The sequence below is a fragment of the Antedon mediterranea genome, chromosome 3 (genome assembly GCF_964355755.1).
Source record: "Antedon mediterranea chromosome 3, ecAntMedi1.1, whole genome shotgun sequence".
Lineage (NCBI taxonomy): Eukaryota > Metazoa > Echinodermata > Crinoidea > Comatulida > Antedonidae > Antedon > Antedon mediterranea.
In genome coordinates this window covers 11,914,664-11,933,743 of record NC_092672.1, presented here as the reverse complement: position 1 = coordinate 11,933,743, position 19,080 = coordinate 11,914,664, and the positions used below count along the sequence as shown (strand labels likewise).

Genomic DNA, 19,080 nt, shown 5'->3' with positions numbered 1-19,080 from the left:
TAACACCATATTTAATGAGGGTGATCCATCCAGCTATTGCTGATCATTAGGGACCCTCAGAGGTTCACAAGACAAACATACACAAGATGCTCTACATAAACAAAGTCTTATTACAAGTCTTTGGGAGTGAAGTAATTTGGTCCTTAGAAAAAATCCTGACATGTGACGGGACTTGAACCCACTCAATAGTTAATATAAATGAGCTAACGTATAAACCAACCCTGTATTTGTATAATTTGTTTTTCATTGTGAAACACAAGTAATATTTTTGTTATCAAAGTAAGATAATTATAATTTAAAATTATTTTAAACATCATTTAACAAGACGCTAAAATCAATACTTTCAAAATGATGTTCATTGCAAAATCCTCTGCATTTCTTAATTGAAATCAGTTAGTTATTATTTTCTTAATACCATGGTATTTCTTTATAATTTATATCACCCGATTCTGTAGCTGTTAGTACACTCAGTGTGGAAGACTGTCGACAGTCTACCAGAGACCTATCTGACTGTATTAATGACAGCGATATCGTGTATTAAAGGTACAGTACTTAATATAGTCAGATAGGTCTCTGGTAGAGTGTCGACAGTCTTCCACACTTCCACAGCTACAGAATTGGGTGTTTACATTCACTCTTACTCAATGAATTACAAAATGAATGTAGAAAAGGATAAATATGTAATATAATAATACTAACTTTCTTTTTTCCAGGATGGAAACACACCGCTACATGGACACGTTAGGTATGGCTGTGGTAATGTAGAGATAGTGAACAGTCTCATAGCCCATGGAGCATTAATCACAGCAACAAACAATGTAAATTACTCTTTTACAATGATTTAAAAATCAATAACGTAATTATTCGTATTAGTTAACACTACAAGTTAATTTACATTATCTCCCGTTATAAACAAACCCTAGATTCGTTTAATGTGTTTTTCATTGGAAACATTGTATAGTTATTATCAAAGCAAAAATACAATTTAAAATATATTAAAAATAGTGTAGCTGTAGCATTTTAGATTGAACAAGACGCTAAATCAATACTTTTAACATGTGTTCATTGCTAACCCTTCTGTATTATAGTAATTAAAATCTTTAAAAAAATGCGTCAAGTTTAATCTAACTTTCTTCTTTCCAGGAGGGAAATACACCACTACATGAACACGTTAAGTTTGGCGATGGTAACGTAGAAATAGTGAACAGTCTCATAGCTCACGGAGCATTAATCACAGCAACAAACAATGTAAATTACTCTTTTACAGTGATTTAAAAATCATTAACGTAATTATTCGTAATTAGTTAACACTACAAGTGAATTTACATTATCTCCCGTTATATGAATTTTGAATTTGAATTGAAATTTATATTTATACTGGGTAACCTCTTCAGTCAAAGACTGGTCTCCCAGAGGGCCCAGTTGGTGATCAGTGGCAAACCCTAGATTCGTTTAATGTGTTTTTCATTGGAAAATGTATAGTTGTTATCAAAGCAAAATACAATTATATTGAAAATCGTGTAGCTGTAGCATTTTCTTAAAACCATGTCTTCTTTATAATACAGTCACTCTCAATAAACTACAAAATGAAATATAGAAAAGGATAAATATGTAATATAATACTACCTGCATTCTTTAAAAAAAATGTGTCAAGTTTAATCTAACTTTCTTCTTTCCAGGGTATAGTACAAGTTGTATTATTATTTTCTTAAAATGTGTTCAATGCTAACCCATCTGTATTATAATAATTAAACTCAGCAAATTGTATTATTTTCTTATTATTTTCTTATTACCTTATTATAATTTACAGTCACTATTAAATAATTACAAAATGTATGTAGAAAAGGATAAATATGTAATATAATAATACTTGTATTCTTAAAAAAAATGCGTCAAGTTTAATCTAACTTTCTTCTTTCCAGAATGGAGACACACCGCTACATAGACACTTTCGGCTTGGCCGTGGTAATGTAGAGACAGTGAACAGTCTCATAGCCAACGGAGCATCAATCACAGCAACAAACAATGTAAATTACTCTTTTAAATTGATTTAAAAATCATTAACGTAATTATTCGTATTAGTTAACACTACAAGTTAATTTACATTATCTCCCGTTATAAGCAAACCCTAGGTTCGTTTAATGTGTTTTCATTGGATAAATGTATAGTTATTATCAAAGCAAAAATATAATTTCAAATATATTAAATATCGTGTAGCTGTAACGTTTTAGATCGAACAAGACGCTAAATTAATACTTTTAAAATGTGTTCAGTACTAAGCATTCTGTATTATAATAATTAAAATCAGAAAGTTATATTATTTTCTTAATACCAGGTCTTAATATTATAATTTACAGTCACCCTCAATGGACTAATAAATGATTATAGAAAAGGAAAATATGTAATATAATAATACCTGTATTCTTTAAAAAAATGCGTCAAGTTTAATCTAACTTTCTTCTTTCCAGGATGGAAACACACCGCTACACAGACACGCATTTAACAAGACGTTAATACCAATACTTTCAAAATAATGTCCATTGCTAACACCTCTCCACGTCCCAATTGAAATCAACTAGTTGTATTATTTACAGTTACTGTTATACTGTGGTTTATCGTAGACAATTAACAACATACTCCATTTACTTAACAATTTCTTGACCATAGACCTTGCGGACTATGATGCCGAACGAATAATGGCGCTTATGTGTATGATTTCATAAAAAGTAATAAAACGATGGGACCCCGTTTACATTACTGAAGTCAATTTATTACCCTAATTCAGATTTATCATCTAACTTTCAATCTATAACCGATAGACATATATGCTTTACATCCGTTGGACTCATTCCCGGCTGTCCACCTGGCAGACGCATTTCGTTGCCACCAGAGGTTAAATAATTGTACTTGTATAGTCGCCTACACACGCCAGACAAGTCCTGGCGATTTGGCAGGGATGATCATCGAAGTTACTACTGAAAGACGAGTAGCCCACGAGAAGCAAAATATACATTAGATGTAGTAGTTAATTGCTTGTTATAATTGTAGGAGCAGAACGAATACATATTAAATTTGTTTAAACCTTAGTTCTAGTATCTAAAGTGTAAAATGTATATTATTATACATACAACTTTCTGCTTTCCAGGTGGGAAACACACCGCTACATGAACACGTTAGGACTGGCAGGAGTGGTAATATAGAAATAGTGAACAGTCTCATAGCCCATGGAGCATCACTTAAAGCAAGAAACAAGGTACAGTCAATTAATGCAGCAACATTGCATTTGCATTTTTAAATTGTGCTTATTAAGCAAACCATTACGCCTATATCCAAGGTATACTCTTATTTTAATTAGGAGTTTCTATCAACTTAAAATATTACAAATCTTTTGTTAACTAATACACAGTAATCATTGTCTTGATGGAGCCAAATAATATCAGAAAAGGCGCCAAATGTTTAAAGCCATTACCGTATGTTAGCATCTATATTAATGCTACTATTTTGTTTATTATGTTTATGTATCTCTTCTAAAACCACTGAACGGTGCGTGCTCACATTTGGCACACTGATGTTTATTGATGGGCCGCACTCGATAGGCTATGTCACTTTCCTGAATTTTAAGGATAAACACTTAAAACGGCAAAAATAGGAGTCATTTTACGTCCCAGGGACCGTGTTACGTCACTGTATAAACTACGCATCCTCCTCTTTGTGTACCGCCATGGCCGGATCTACAAATACCATGCCAGGCCGCCAAAACACCAGTCTTTAGTCAACCGTATCGAATAATCGCGTCGTTAATTACACCTATTGTTTGAACAGCATGATTTTTGTAAATCACGGTATGGCTCAGTGAGAAATCGCCGTGACCATTGGTACCCATGTTTAGTACGTTCGAGTTCGAATCCACGACATGCTTAAAGCTAAAAATCAAACCTAGACCTCAATATTATAATCTAATTGCAAAACTAGCAAAAGGGTTACGAAACCTCACTCACACACACAAAAAATCAAAATATAATAAACCATGAAATAAAAAAAGTGTAAATGAACAAAAAAAAAGTAAAAAAATAAAAAATACACCCCGAGCGCTACTACTTTTTGTGTTGATTTATTCCAATACTTCATTAAAATGTTTTAATCTCATGCACTTTCTATTCCGTTCGATTTTTGTTCACTTTTTGATTTATTTCAATGTATCAAATAATTAATACACCACGAAAAACACCCAAAATAATATAGTTCACCATTTTATACTTTCGTTATGTTATTGCGCGCATCATCTTATTCACACAGTACAATTTGTCCATTTTCGTAAAGTCCCATATCCAATATTAGGCTTTCATTTTGTAGCTCGAAGTTACTTAAAAGTGAAGGAATACTTGGTGTATAACAACATCCATGGCTTTTTATGAGGGAAGAGTGGGCTTATATGATACTTACTCATCCCATGCGAATTAGTATAATATAACCATATGTTAAAGCCGACGAAGACCATGCGGAGCACGAGTTACTGCTAGTGGTGGTAAATTCTCATAGATGCGATAATTAACATGTAGGCCTACATTTAATACAGTATCGACTATTCTTTTATAATATTTTTTTTAATAGCATTTTTAATAATAATAATAATAACTGGTGCTTGATATTGCGCATTATGCTGAAAGCCTTAATGCGCTTTACATAGACAGAACAATTTAGAAAATTAAAAATTCAAAATGTGGCTTTTGAGAGATTTTTAAAGACTAAGTGTATTCAATCACAATAAACATTAAATGGTAGAGCAGTTACTATTTTGTTTGTTAGTGCAAAGGTACTCAGATAGTGTCATATTAACGTGTGCACACTATTAACTTATGCATGTGTTTATTACAATCCGGATTATGTAAATTACTAGTTTACTCGCTTCGCTCGCATCTAAGTTGTCCACAGATGCTTCTCGAATACATAGTAATTTCAGCGTTAAACAAGGCCAACAGCCATAAGTCGAGTGCTCTCAGAAAAAACATCAAAACAGTTCAAAAAGTACAGAAAAGCGATAAAACGCATAGTGATACCGGACCGACAGACAGACAGACCGACCGACCGACATAGGCTAGTGAACTATTGCGTCCACGCGACTAAAAACTGGCGATTTCAAATGTACGTACCACAGGACAATGTCATTTATTTACAATAACGAATAAATAAAAACGGTGATTTATGTACTCAACTAAAATTAGCACCCTGTGAATTACTTCCGAAAGAGAAACTTGTCACAAAATGAGACCAATTGTTTGAGTCAAGTTTAAACAAACTTAATTTGTGTTGTGTATGTAACATTAGGGTTGAGGGATGGAAAAGAGGATTGTTTTCATGTTTTACAAATAATATATCACTAAATACATTAAAACATTGCGATTTAATACTTTGTTGAAACTGTCACCGTCATAGTCGATTGAAGTATGTACAGTACAGTACATGTAACGATACACACTACGACGTTTATATTTTTTTTTTGTAATTACATTATTAATTAATACAAACGTTGAGAAGCAACTGTCAGTAATAAAGTTTATTTGTATATGTGTTTATATAATGTAAAACAATTTGTGAAAAAAACCTATTCGGGGCAAATCGTAAATTTGCTTTAATCGTCAATAAATAATTATCTAACTCAATTTAATTAGTAAACAGAGTTACATAAGGTGGTTAAAATCAGTACCGAAAGTACGAACCAACTTTATATACCATCGAGTAAAAATTATAGAAGTAAGGGACGATTTACTGATTGTTTCCCTTACTTAAATGTGTATATCTATAGATTAGTAAAGTAACAGTGGATAATACTTTAATACATTTTTTGTATAGCGAGGTCAAACACCAGCATCTGTTTTGAAGGATAATGATGATATCTCCAAAGAAAAGAAAAACAAGATATTGAAGTTACTTGACAGTAAGTTTGTATTAATACACTTTTCTTGAGTTTTTGCATCATGAATATTAAACTGTGTATTACTAATGACACATATTGAACACTGTACTGAACCTTTGAACTGTATGAATGTGAAGAAGATGAGCTGTCATAATGACAGTTTTAAAACTCTGGCTCTGAATTGATTCTTAAATGTAAAATATTTGTATGTGTACATTTGTTTTTGTATATTTTACATTTATTTTAATCGCAATTTAGTTCCAGTTGAAATATTAGCTAGAGGTAAGAGCGCAATTAGATCATTTCAAAATGAACTTGAAAATGGTGAGATTGCAGTTGTAAATTCAAGATGTATGTTTCTCGGGAAAGAAGGTGCTGGAAAAACTAGCTGTGTAAAGGCCATGCTTGGACAAAGGTAACACAAAAACAAAGTTATTTTATAAGATGCACCAATAAAAAATACATGATCTTCATCAATATAAAGTATTTATAATACAATTTGAATGGTGTTTTTACCATTACAGTAGATTAAGTTCTCATTTATTTCTAATCCTGTATTCATGTTCTCTATAATAGTCATGGCATAACATTCCTTATCAAAAAATATATTAAAATCAATCTTTTGTTCTTTGAACCATTTAAAAAACTTTATCTTTTTTTCATAAGTATCTCTAATGCAATTGACAACATTTAACGAGTTGTTTGGATTTCTTGTTTATAATAAGTTTGGTGCTGAGTATTTTAATTTAATTATTCAATAAAATACAAAAATTGGCATTATTGAGGTTCTTATTTTAAATAGTTGATACATGAAGTTTCGTCTTTGAATAACGGGTTTTCATTCCTTTTCGAATAATAAAAATGATGATGATTATAATGGCAATTATGATGATAATGACGATGATGGTGACATAGACGGTGATGGTGACGACGATGTTTATGCAAATTCTGCTGCTGAAAGTTTCAGTTTGTTTTAAATATCCCCAAGAGGTGTGAAGCATATGCTTATTTACTTGTGATCTTCACTTCGTTTTTATTTTAAATATATCAATATTTTAAGATGAACTATTGGATACATTCTCCTTTCATTAAATCCGACCTTTTAGAGTTCATTATTCATTATTATAGATTTAAATCCAACGAACCATCTACTGATGGTATTGCTATCACAACGACATTGTTTCAAGCAATTGGAAAAGAGTGTGACAAGTGGAAGAAGGAAGATATCGACGGTAAGTTTGAAAAGAAGAATTCAACCATACCAAATAACACATTAACTGTTCGTTCAAAGTGAGCTGTCCTCACAAAAGAGAGAAACTCTCTCTTTCTTCTTCCTTCAACAAACGCATAATTGCCTGCTTTGGCCAATTTGTGTATAGAGATTAATTAGTATCATAATAAAGGTAAAAACGTACCGGTAAGGTACACTGGAAATAATATTTTTATCAAATACTTAAAAATGCATTTGGGTCTATAATTACATAAATTACCTACATATTGTATTTTACAGGTGATGATGATGATATGATGATGTATCTCATTTCTGTAATTTTAGTATTTTTATTTATCTCTATGATGTTTATCGTACAATCTTATTTCACCTTTTTTTTAAACAGTTATGGAGCTCAACAAGAAAATACGAGAAGATGCACTTGCAGAAAAACTTGCAACACAGTTAATAAAGGAAGAAATGGATGATGGTGAAGGAAGTTCAGATATGTCAACATCTAAATCTGATTCCCAACTGGAATCATCAGCAATCTCTTCTGTGGATCCAGTAAAAATAGGTATGATGAATATCTTAGTCAGGCAGCATTTGTATTTTACTTCATATATTTAGCCAAGTTTGATTTTTCACTTTTAAGTGATCAAGGACATCACAACGAACAACTTCCAACTTGTTGTCCAAATTCTAAACGCGTTTTTCATTCGCTGGGGGCACTTTTTCAAAATGGCCGCTTATGCTATCAAGTACTTATATCTCGGCAACCACTAATCGTAGAGACTTGGTTTTAATCTTAAAATGTTTGCAAGGTACATATTTCTATTTACTCTAATCCAATATTTTGACCAGAAATGACTGAAAATGCCATTTCTGACCATTTGACCTTTGACCTTCTATCATCATATCTCGGTAACTAATGGTCACACAGACTTAAAATTTGTTTCAAATTGTTCGCAGTATGCCTTTTTATATTTACTGTAATTAAATGTTTTGTTTTAAAGCAAACAGAAATGCCATATCTGACCTCTTGCCCTAATGCATGTAATATCCACAACTGAGAGACTATAGATTTGTCTAGTATTGTTTATAACTTTTACCGGTACTTGTGGTTTTGTTGATGATATCCCTTGTTCCAAAATCAATTTTTCAAATCACCAATGGAACTGTTATAATAAATAAATAGATACCATAAATATTGAATATAGTCAGATTACCCTCTCCAGTCAATAAAGTTCATCGATATTGTCTACTAGCTCTACATTCCAGTCCTTTGTATTCTTACATCCATCACCACACTCACATGCATCAGTACAGAGCAAGTTGTTTTTCTTACAACTACAGCGATTTGTTGAACATGAACCATTGGAGGTACATCGACGAATTTCTAGAAGAGCTTTTGGTGCTTGTGGATTGTTGCAAAATACCGGCTTCAAGTGACCATCTTCTAGTTGCCAGGAGTAGTCAGTTGCTGGTGGAATAGATGGAGTTGGCTTGCATGATGAATTCCATACAATAGACATGTAGTATGCTCTTTCCACATGTGATCTAAGAGTTCCCATGGTTGGAGGTAATTGTTGTCCTTCCTTGCCTTTCTGTGCAAATAACATCCATCTCAAGTCTGTGACATAATCTGCCTTGATCTTAGAAGTACTGTATAGTATGCAAACATATCTTTCCATTTGCCTGAAAATCCAATTTGGTATTTCAGAGGTCAGTCCATATACAGCATATGCATCTAGTATTTCATCGTCACATTTCAAAAGTGCTTTGAAATGGGCGGACACTCCTTTTCAAGCAAATGTACCTGTGTTATCTGTACCTTTAAATGCGTACCATCCAATCAGTGCTGCTGATATTTGTTTTCAAAGTCGGTAATAGCATTCCCATATAGGTATTTTTTCCCCTCTTTTCCTACAAAATGTGGTCATTGGAGGAAGTAGAGGATAGCTTCCTGTTAAAAGGATAAAGACATCAGTATCTACAGAAAATATGTCAACATTGGCACTTGGGTCTTTGTTCATACAATCAAAGGCATACAATAAGACCAGTTGGTCCCCTTCTTCCAATGTGTGTTGTCCGTGTGTCATCTCTGGCATCATGATAACTTCTGAGAGATTGCAGTTTGCCATCATGGACGTGTGATGTGTTACTAGGACCTTCTTCGTGTTGTTCTTGAAGAGATTAGGTATCTTCTCTGACAGATATTTTGTAAGTTCAGCTTTGGTCTCTTTGTGCGATAAAAATGTCTTAATGTTCTTAATCTCAGTGTTGTCATTGACATGGTAGTGAATGGTAGTTGTTTTCTGTGTTCTCTTATCTCGTGTAGATTCTTTTAAAGATCCTGATAGATATTGATCAAATAAAAGACGAACTTCATCATATGGTTTGCTCATACCAACAATCAGGTTAACAAATTCAGATGCAAAGTCAGAAGTATTGAACTTATCAGACACCTTTTTTACCATATTGACGACACACATGCCAGCAATAATTAGGATTGATGCTGCTTTTTATCATCTTTCTGTACAGGCCTGCTGACATTATCTGGTAGAGGGAGTTCTGTTATTGACTGCAATACCTTGGATTTTCCAGAAAGCATTATCATTCTTCCATCTGGATGGAAATTTGATGGTGGAGTGCTATTGAACTCATAGTTGCCTATGACATCCTTTAGAGCGAACTCTGGCCTGCTCTTCGCCACAACTAACAATCTAGACAGCAGCTTTCTCTCTTGCTTAATTGAAACTAGTTGACCTTTAATTTTGGTTTTCACCACTGCTCCTACATGCTTGAAATAAGAGAAGTTGTTTTTCTTTTGAGGGTCTCAAAATGTTACGGTTTTTTCAACCATTCGTGAAGTCACAAATTTATCCAATGCTTCTTTTCCTAATTGGTCTCGCTTTTCAATCGTTTGACTGACATCATCGGAGGTTACCATGCCAGGCACTGAGTTGGCTTGTCACTGAGTTCCACGGGGATCTCACCAGGCTAGCATTGTTTGCTAGGTGTTAGCGACAAGGCCTAGGCTGGAACTATAGTTTATAACTATTTAACTAAGGCCTCTCTGTACAACATTTATATCAGCATAGGTACATTATTATACAAGTAAATGTATAGGCCTATGTACTAATAATAAGTATGATTTCCCAGCAAACACTGTTTAAATCGGTTTAAAAAACACTTACCATTTAACCTCATGAAATCTAATCTGCTTGAACTTTCAGCCAATCACAGGCTAGGATTATGTATGGAGATAATGAGTGGCTTTTATTTATTTTAAAACTTTAATTTCCAAGCTTAAGTGAATGATTTAAAGCATCAATAATTGAAAAATCAATAATGTGTTACAAATATGGATGTTCTGAGCAATCTGTCGAAAAATGTTATCTATAACCAACATGTTGTAGATATCACACAGGTTATGGTCAAAGGTCAGATATGGTTTTTCCGGCCATCTTGAAACAAACCTTTGCATTAAAGCAATTAGAAACATGTATTTTCTGAACAATTTGGGATAAATGTCAACTCTTTCTGACCAATAGTTATTGAGATATGATAAGATCAGGTCAAAGGTCAAATGGTCAGAAATAGTATTTCCGGTCATTTTAGGGCAAAATGTTCCATTATAGTGAATAGAAGTATGTACCTTACGAACATTTTAAGACTAAAACCAAGTCTCTACGATTAGTGGTTGCCGAAATATAAGTACTTGATAGCATAGGCGGCCATTTTGAAAAAGCGCCCCCAGCGAATGAAAAACGCGTTTAGAAATTGGACAACAAGTTGGAAGTTGTTTCTTGTGATGTCCTTGATAACTTAAAAGTGAAAAATCAAACTTGGCTAAATATATGAAGTAAAGTTAATATAGTGACAAATGCTGCCTGACTATCTACTACAATTTCTATTACAAGGGTATTTTTAATATTCTAAACAAACTGTATATGTGATCATAATCAAGTTAAGATGCACTCATACAGTTTAGAAACATACATAAAAGTGAAATGTTAGACATTCTATATATTGTATCAAAAATATATTATAATGAATTGCAGGAACATCCCAGAAAACGCATGAACACATCACAGCAAAGATGGAAAAACAAACGTCAACTGAAACCAAATTCCATTTACAAGGTGCAGTTTCAACATATTCAATATCTGATTTCGAATGTTCTATATCTTCTGACTCTGTGTCTTCAGTGGAAGGTTTGATTAATTTTTAAATATTTTTGACGATCATTTTGCATAAGTAAAGTGTGGTCGTTTCGCATATAATCACTTTACTAATAGTAATAGGCCTAACAAGTCCTCGCACGAATTAATAAACAACAAATTAATTGCATGACAAGATCTAAAATAGTAATTTCTTTTCTTAAAAAAAGTAAATAAACCAACTTAATGTAAATAATAAATTAATGTAGTGTATTATACATGCTGATACTGAAAGAAACACAAAATTATCACACTATAACTTCATAGGAGTGTTGTTTATATTATTGTTTTATTATTATTAATATAAAGAAAAAAATAATAATTAAAAAAAAAAAAAAAAAAAAAAAAAGTAGTACTTGTTAAACTGTGGAGTTTATACAGGCATATAAGTGATATTTCACTGCTCTAGTATATAATAATATAACCATTTTATTCGTTATGAGTGCAACACGACACAAATAATCATTTTTAGTTATACATTTTCGCCGACAGAAAACTCCAGATTCAAGCAAACCCAGAGAATATTTGAAGAGGCTGTAGTGGAAGAAATTACATCAAAGATGAAAGAAAGAACATCTTTCAACGAACTTTTTTTAGGTGAGGCTTCTACATCTGATTCCAGAGAGTCTGATTACACGTCATTGGCAGTGGAATCGGCAAGTAAGGGTTGGACTCAATATTTGGTTTTCTTTATATTTGATAAAATAATATGTATGGCATTGTACCATTAGTATGAAACATTCTGGAAAATTTTGTTCTCAAAAAGTTAGTCCAACCAGGAAAGAGTGAGATTTCTTTTCTTGTTGCAAACAAATAAATGTGTTTATTCACTGCTCGTTCAATTCTTTAATCATCCTGACTGATGTATTTATTTATTGTATACACTTTTTTATCCACATTAACATTCATTATGTCTACTCACAACATATCAGACCAGTCCATCTATCCATATCCATATCTAATGTACACACACCCCATTGATTTGTAGTCATTATTTGAATTTAGAGAGTCAACTAAAAGAAAATCTGACAATTCCCGACTCCATTCAAAGAAAAGTTGTTGCTAAAATAAAAAAGCGAAGACAGAAAGATAGTTGGGCGATGAAACTGATTAGGAAATTTGTAAAAAGAAGAAGTGATGATTCAGAAAGTATTCCAAGTGACGTAACTACTATATGGGACTACGCAGGTCAACTGGACTACTACATAACGCATAGGGTATGTTCCTATTTTGTTATTTGCTATTACTTAAAAATGTCTTAAAAATTAAAAAGTAAATTTATTGGTGCATGTTTAAAAAAAGGGCATTGATTTGCTTGTTTACGTATCTATTCTATTATACAGACCTTTAAATTATATTTTACAATTTTATTTGATTTATGTATTTTTTCTTTTGTTCATAGTTTTTGTTTTATATGTTAAATGATTATTAAAAAATAAAGAGATTTGCTCATAGTGACAGTACGACATTGTGTTGTGGTATAACATGTTCACCAAAGTATGATTGCATGTATCAATTAACACATCCCTAATAAATGTCGTGGAGTATAAAAAAAAGTTATTATTATCAATTGTATTTTGTTTAGTTTTTCCTCACAAATAGAGTATCCTACTGTGTAGCATTTAATGCGTGTGATAACTTGGATGAACCAGCTAATCCGCGAGATTCAACCACAGTAAGTTGACTACCTACTTATTTTGCTCGAATACACTTTATTAAATATGCATATCTTTGTTATTGAGAATATTTTAGCTTACTTTGTAAGATTGCATTTTATTTGTGATATTAGAGTACACTAGGAATGACCAATTTGGAAATGAATATGTTCTGGATAAGGTCCATTTATGAACATACTGTGAAACGACATGGTCCAGGAAGTCCCATTGAAATTGTTGGCAAGATTATCCAGTCACCTCCTATCTGTTTGGTTGCTACACATATGGACAAATTGAAAAAGTCAAAATCAAAAATTTGGATGAAGGTAATATTGGTTCTGCATTTATATTAAATAATTTTGCAATGTTGCGACGGTAGGATGGAAAAAATGGTAATTAATAGTATACGGTCTAGATGTATTCAAATCAGAATGTGGATGAACATTTTGTAATAAAAGTTAAATTCGTGTTGTGTTGTTTAAGCTTGTAATGAAACAATATTTTTATTAAAGGAAGTGGAGGATAAGTTTCAGTTAATGTTTAGAACAATGGAAGGAATGCCATATGCCGATCATGTAGATCGTGAGATGTACATGGTCGATAACACTGTAAAATCACATGAAGGTATAAAACAACTAAGAAGAAACGTTGGTCGTTATATGAAGGACATGGTGAGAACCGTTCCATTAAAGTGGCTTGATTTGCAAGAAAGGTTGCACGGAATTGGAAAAACCAGACTGTGCATTACCTTCATTGAGGTATGGTTTTTATTTTTTACAGATAATAATCATGTATTGACTATTATTGCTTTTAAAATATACTGTAGGTCTATTCTATATATCGGACAATGTATATCTTTGTGGCTTGCCCGTTTTAGAAGAATTTTGTAATTTTGCAGAAATGGTAGAACGTTATTAGAAATGACGATGACGACGGTGTCGACGACGACGACGATAATAATGATAATGATGATCTTTATAAAGAGCCACATTTTTTTAATGCTCTAAGCGCTGTACATATTATTACCCAGGTCATGTTTTACACCTATTGAAACAACTCCCACAATGCAGCTAATAAAATAAGTTGACATCAGACAGAATAGAGTAAGTTTAAAGACACTGATAATTTTAGGTTTCTTTATATATTTTACATCAATTCAAATCTTTTTAATTTGGTCAAAACTTCTCTTTCCCTGACTAGAACGAAGTTTTACAACAATGTGAAAGACAAGTTTACCCAATTTATTATTTTTATTTCTAAAAACAATCGTCTACATTTAATCATAGAGATTTATAATAAACTATAGTAAGATCTATAATATATCTATGATTTAATAGAGAGTACGCAAATTCTTTAAATAATCTCAATTTGTTATTAGGCTTCTGGGATTTGCATTGAATGTGGAATTTCAACAGATGGGCTATTACATGCATTAACGTACCTAAACGACATTGGAGCAATCATGTATTCAAATACTAACAAGAAATTAGAAAACACAGTGATAACAAATATTCACATAATGATTCAGATGTTGACAAAGGTGATCACAGTAGTTAAACCGACTATTAAAAAGGTAGGCTGGAATTGCATTGTTGTTCTTGACTTAATTTCATTGATTCGTCAAACATAATTATTACCGTGTGGTTAGTGATACAGCTAAGACGATTTTTACACAGAAGCAACTGATGCAGTTATGGAATAAGCTTAGTGAGAAAGGGATTCTCGAGGAGAAGTTACTACGTTATCTATGGCAACAGGAAGAAGGCCACATTGAAGTGTTTATAGAAGTAATGAAGGAGTTTCGGTTACTTTTTGAAATGGCGGTAAGTACTTTTTGATTCACAATTATCAACAGTTTAATTATAACACAAATTAAACCAGGTTAAAAATTGTATATGGAAGTACAAAGTAGCGTACAGATAATCTTACAAAGACAAAGCTAAACATTAACTGTACTGTTTCTCCACACATTTTTTAACATAACAGTTATAGTTAAATAAATAATCTTTTAAGAAAGAAACGCATGTTTTGGAGATGAATCTGTAATGTTGTCCGGAAGTTGTTCCATATGTTACATTCAATAGACTGATATCATTTTATGTTTAAATTAGTTTTTTATTTTTAGGAATAAAAATGATAGTATCATTATTATGGACATCATTATTGTATGAAAATAAACATAAGAAGAAAAAACTGTACATATTAAAACTAGTACATTATTTTAATATTTTAAGAATAAAAAAAATTAGTTTGTCTTTTAAATTATGTAACTATGTTCATAACAGGGGGTTGAAGATAGTAACCGAGTGTTCTTGGTTCCGTGTCGGATGAAAGTTGACAAAGAGCCTCTGGAAGTCACCAAAGATGATAATGTGCAAATGGTATCAATTTACCTTACTCCGACCGACTTTCTCCCTGATGCTGTGTATCACACTTTAGTGGTTGCATTTCTTGAATTGATGACGAAAGCCGACAGTGATGATCCACAAGTATATCGGAATCGTAGTGACTTCAACTTTAAAGAACATAGAGTCAGTCTAGGTGCCGTCAATATTAACAATACACAAGAAAAGCCATATGCATTGAAGGTATATACATTCAGTACCGGTATCTCTATTGACATGCTTTTGAAAATTTACATTTTTCAATTATGAATTATGCAAAAGGAAATATCAAAAAATCTGGATTACTTTAATAAACACCTGCCTCATCGAATGTGTCCGTTAATGTTAGCCCTACTTTAAAGTTGTGAACTTAATGTTGTATTTTGTATTCAATTTAACAAAAGGTGATTCTGAAATTCGTAATTGCCCGATCATGCTTACATGTATACATGTTTCAGCTTGAAATATATCGCCTAAGAATCTGGAGTCCTACTACAGATATTGATGACACTAACATAGCGTTGACATTTAAACCAGAACTACAACCAAGTGTCTGCATGGAGGTAATTAACACAAAATTAACAAATTAAATAATTATAATGACATGTAATAATAAATTATATCTTGAGAGAAAATGTCCGTCTCATTTTAGGTACTAAGCTACTTGAAGAAACAACTAAAAACTGTCTGCACTATATACGAGGGTATCGGTTACAAACTTCGTGTATTATGCACTGTTTGTGATCCAAATAAACATCACTTACACAATCTCAAAAGGTGTTTAAACGAGAATTCGGTTAAATGTGGAAAGAATGACGCTATGGATACTGCTCATATCAAGCGTCTGTTTTTGCCCGGTACGTTTGTCTGAACATTTATTGCTTTATTTTATGTTCTCTAAAGTAACTGAAAAGTATTGTTTACACTTATTTTTTGAATTTATTATAAGCATTCTAGAAGGTTGGAAAGGAATTCAAAACAATAACTATTATGTTGCTTTTTTACAAATGAATTGTTTTTTTTACAGCTGAACAAATTACTGCTGTCACCGAAAGAGAAAGAGAAAAGACATTTGAAACATGCATATCTTCAACAACAGAAATAACAAGTATGTATGTTGATTACACAGTTTCACACTTTTACTATTGGAATGATATCTGTATAAATAATGAAAACATTATTCAACTTTTACGTGCAATCTATTCATGAAACCTAACACAAATAATTACTTACTATGATCATTATTATACACATATTGTACTATCTCACATACTGTACCAACCACTATTATTAAATACATGTATTAGAAATATTGAACTATACGTTATCATCTGACCATACATAAGTCTTTTAAAAATGAATGAGTGTTTTTAAAACATAACTTGTTTTCGAAAGTTATGAAGAACTATGTTATTGTATGTTTTCTTCTTTCTTCCAAGATTTGAGTAAAGTCTTGATAAATTAACTATCTGTTAAAATGCATTACACATACCAGCCCTAGAAATACCATTACTGTACCCTACAATTTAAAAACTAGATTATCAATAGTGATGCCAACACAACTTTTGAAACTGTTAGAAGTAGGAAAACCCAAACAAATAAGAGCAGTAAAACAGTTTCTATCAATCATTATCGTAATTATCTTTTTCATTTTCAGGAAGAAGTTGTGTAGAGCCAGCAACACTGCACTATAGAGGTAGCTTTATATTTTAAATAATGGTATTGCCACAAGGTCATTTTAACGTTTGAATACCATATAATTTACCCTCTTTAAATGTGATGTGAAGTTATCTTTATCTTTAATGATTCCCACTTTTGGGTAGTTCAATGGAAGCCTGTCCTAACAATCTGCGTCACACAAACACTTGTGTAGGATTCTCATCATGATTTGTGGCATATCATTTCATAAAAGAATTAAAGTTGAACATATTGCGCTGAAAATGTATTTTTATCATATAGATTCCGTATCAGTAATCCATACTGGTGGAAGCTTACTAAAACTTTTATATTTGAACACACTTTGAAAATGTGTTAACACTTTAGAAACTGTGATAAATGTATCCTAATCACAGATTTATTCAATTGGTTCATTGAGTCATTCACTTTAGGTTTGCAAAATAAATACAGAAAACCGTATACAGTAGGCCTAATAGTAAACGCACTTGGCCTACTGACATTGTCTACGCTATTTAAAAGACGGGCATAAGTAAAAAAATTGTAATGTGTGTTTCTTTGACTATACCTTTATTCGTTTGTTTATAACAAAAGTGTATTTGTTTATAATGATAAGTACAATGTTATTCAATATTCTTTTCTTTCTACAATGCCTTACTGCAGGATCATCTGAAGAGTTTGAAAAAATCGTGGTAAACGTTTCGAGCTGGTATGATGAACATGGCTCTCTTGATAAACTGAAGGTGTTATGCAAAGATCTGATAACACCTTACAATGATCTACAGAATGCTGACTGCATAGATTTCTTCAACTTATTGAAACGATCTGGCAATGTTACCACTACCAACGTGAAAGTTCTTATTGACGCAATTAATGTCACTAGTACCAATGGTGTTTTGGAGGTCAACAAACTGTTAAAGGAGACATTTGATAAAACCAACCAGTGTATCACATCCTTCTCAACATATCGACAACACCTAATTCAGTTTGGTGACGCACTTTCGAAAGAAAATACAAGAGATCTCATCCGTTTGAAAAGTGTTCTAAAAAAACAAAGTAACAACCAATGGACTGTGATATTAGATCTTGAACAAAGGGGGATTCTAAGGGAGGATAACTTGCAATCATTTATTGCATTTTTAAAGGAGAATAACATGACTGTTCCTGCTGAAAAGTTAGAATATAATGCTTAGAATTGATGCCAAGTATATTACCAATCTCAATGTCGGTAAATCAATCAAGTGTTTGGGTAAACAATATAAAGCTCAGAGTATTTTGAGCAAAAAAAGGTGTGATATGCCCAGACATCATCACGTCCATATATGGGTACATCAAATTTGTTTCAAAGTTTAATAATGTAGACAGAGCTTTGAAGCCAGTAAATGTTATATTAATTGATTTAAATTCGCCAAATAAAAAAATCAGTTATAAAAGGCAAGGAAATATTATTCGATAACTTTCGACTAAGATTTCGGGGCTGATTGTAAAGCAAACTAGAGGGTACTCCGAGAGTGTATACTCCTGCCTACAGTATTATTTTCTTACATAAAAATATCCAACTAAAAGAAAGGTTTTTCTCTATAATTGCACTACATAGTTAATAGCAGTTTTGTCCTTCCATTTGAAAGTACCTATAGATCATTGATAATGGTGGTAAGTTAGGCGAGATTCAGATGAATACTGTTGTTTTTATGTGGAAATTATTAAGAAACACTATTCCCTTTAATATTGCACTTGGTATTCATTCAATTTTAGCCAAGTTTAATGAGATACAGACATACGGGGTAGTTTCGGTATGGTATCTACAATTCGTGTACTGTATTTCAGCGGAAAAGCAATTTTTAAGAATGCGTAAAGGCCTAACTAATAATGTATATAAAAAATCTTAATTAAAAGAGGTCTCTGATACCATTTCATTTTCTTCTTAGTTAAAATAAGTCTGATACTATTTCATTTTCTTAAAAATTAAAAGAAGTCCGATACCAATTTCATTTTCTTAATTAAAAGAAGTCTGATA

At 32.1% G+C, this 19,080-nt stretch overlaps 1 protein-coding gene across 1 annotated transcript; it reads left to right on the top strand.

The window, feature by feature from the left end:
• Positions 1-1,923: 1,923 nt before the first annotated feature.
• Positions 1,924-18,640, top strand: LOC140043263 (uncharacterized). Its single transcript, XM_072087766.1, has 20 exons — positions 1,924-1,965; positions 3,146-3,253; positions 5,851-5,935; positions 6,173-6,329; positions 7,043-7,146; positions 7,531-7,701; positions 11,192-11,344; positions 11,843-12,010; positions 12,356-12,567; positions 12,936-13,025; positions 13,140-13,331; positions 13,518-13,763; positions 14,384-14,578; positions 14,682-14,828; positions 15,291-15,593; positions 15,848-15,952; positions 16,042-16,246; positions 16,417-16,497; positions 17,047-17,085; positions 17,727-18,640. The coding sequence occupies exons 1-20, from the start codon at positions 1,924-1,926 to the stop codon at positions 18,254-18,256; spliced, it is 3,333 nt and encodes a 1,110-aa protein (XP_071943867.1). The 3' UTR covers positions 18,257-18,640.
• Positions 18,641-19,080: the final 440 nt, after the last annotated feature.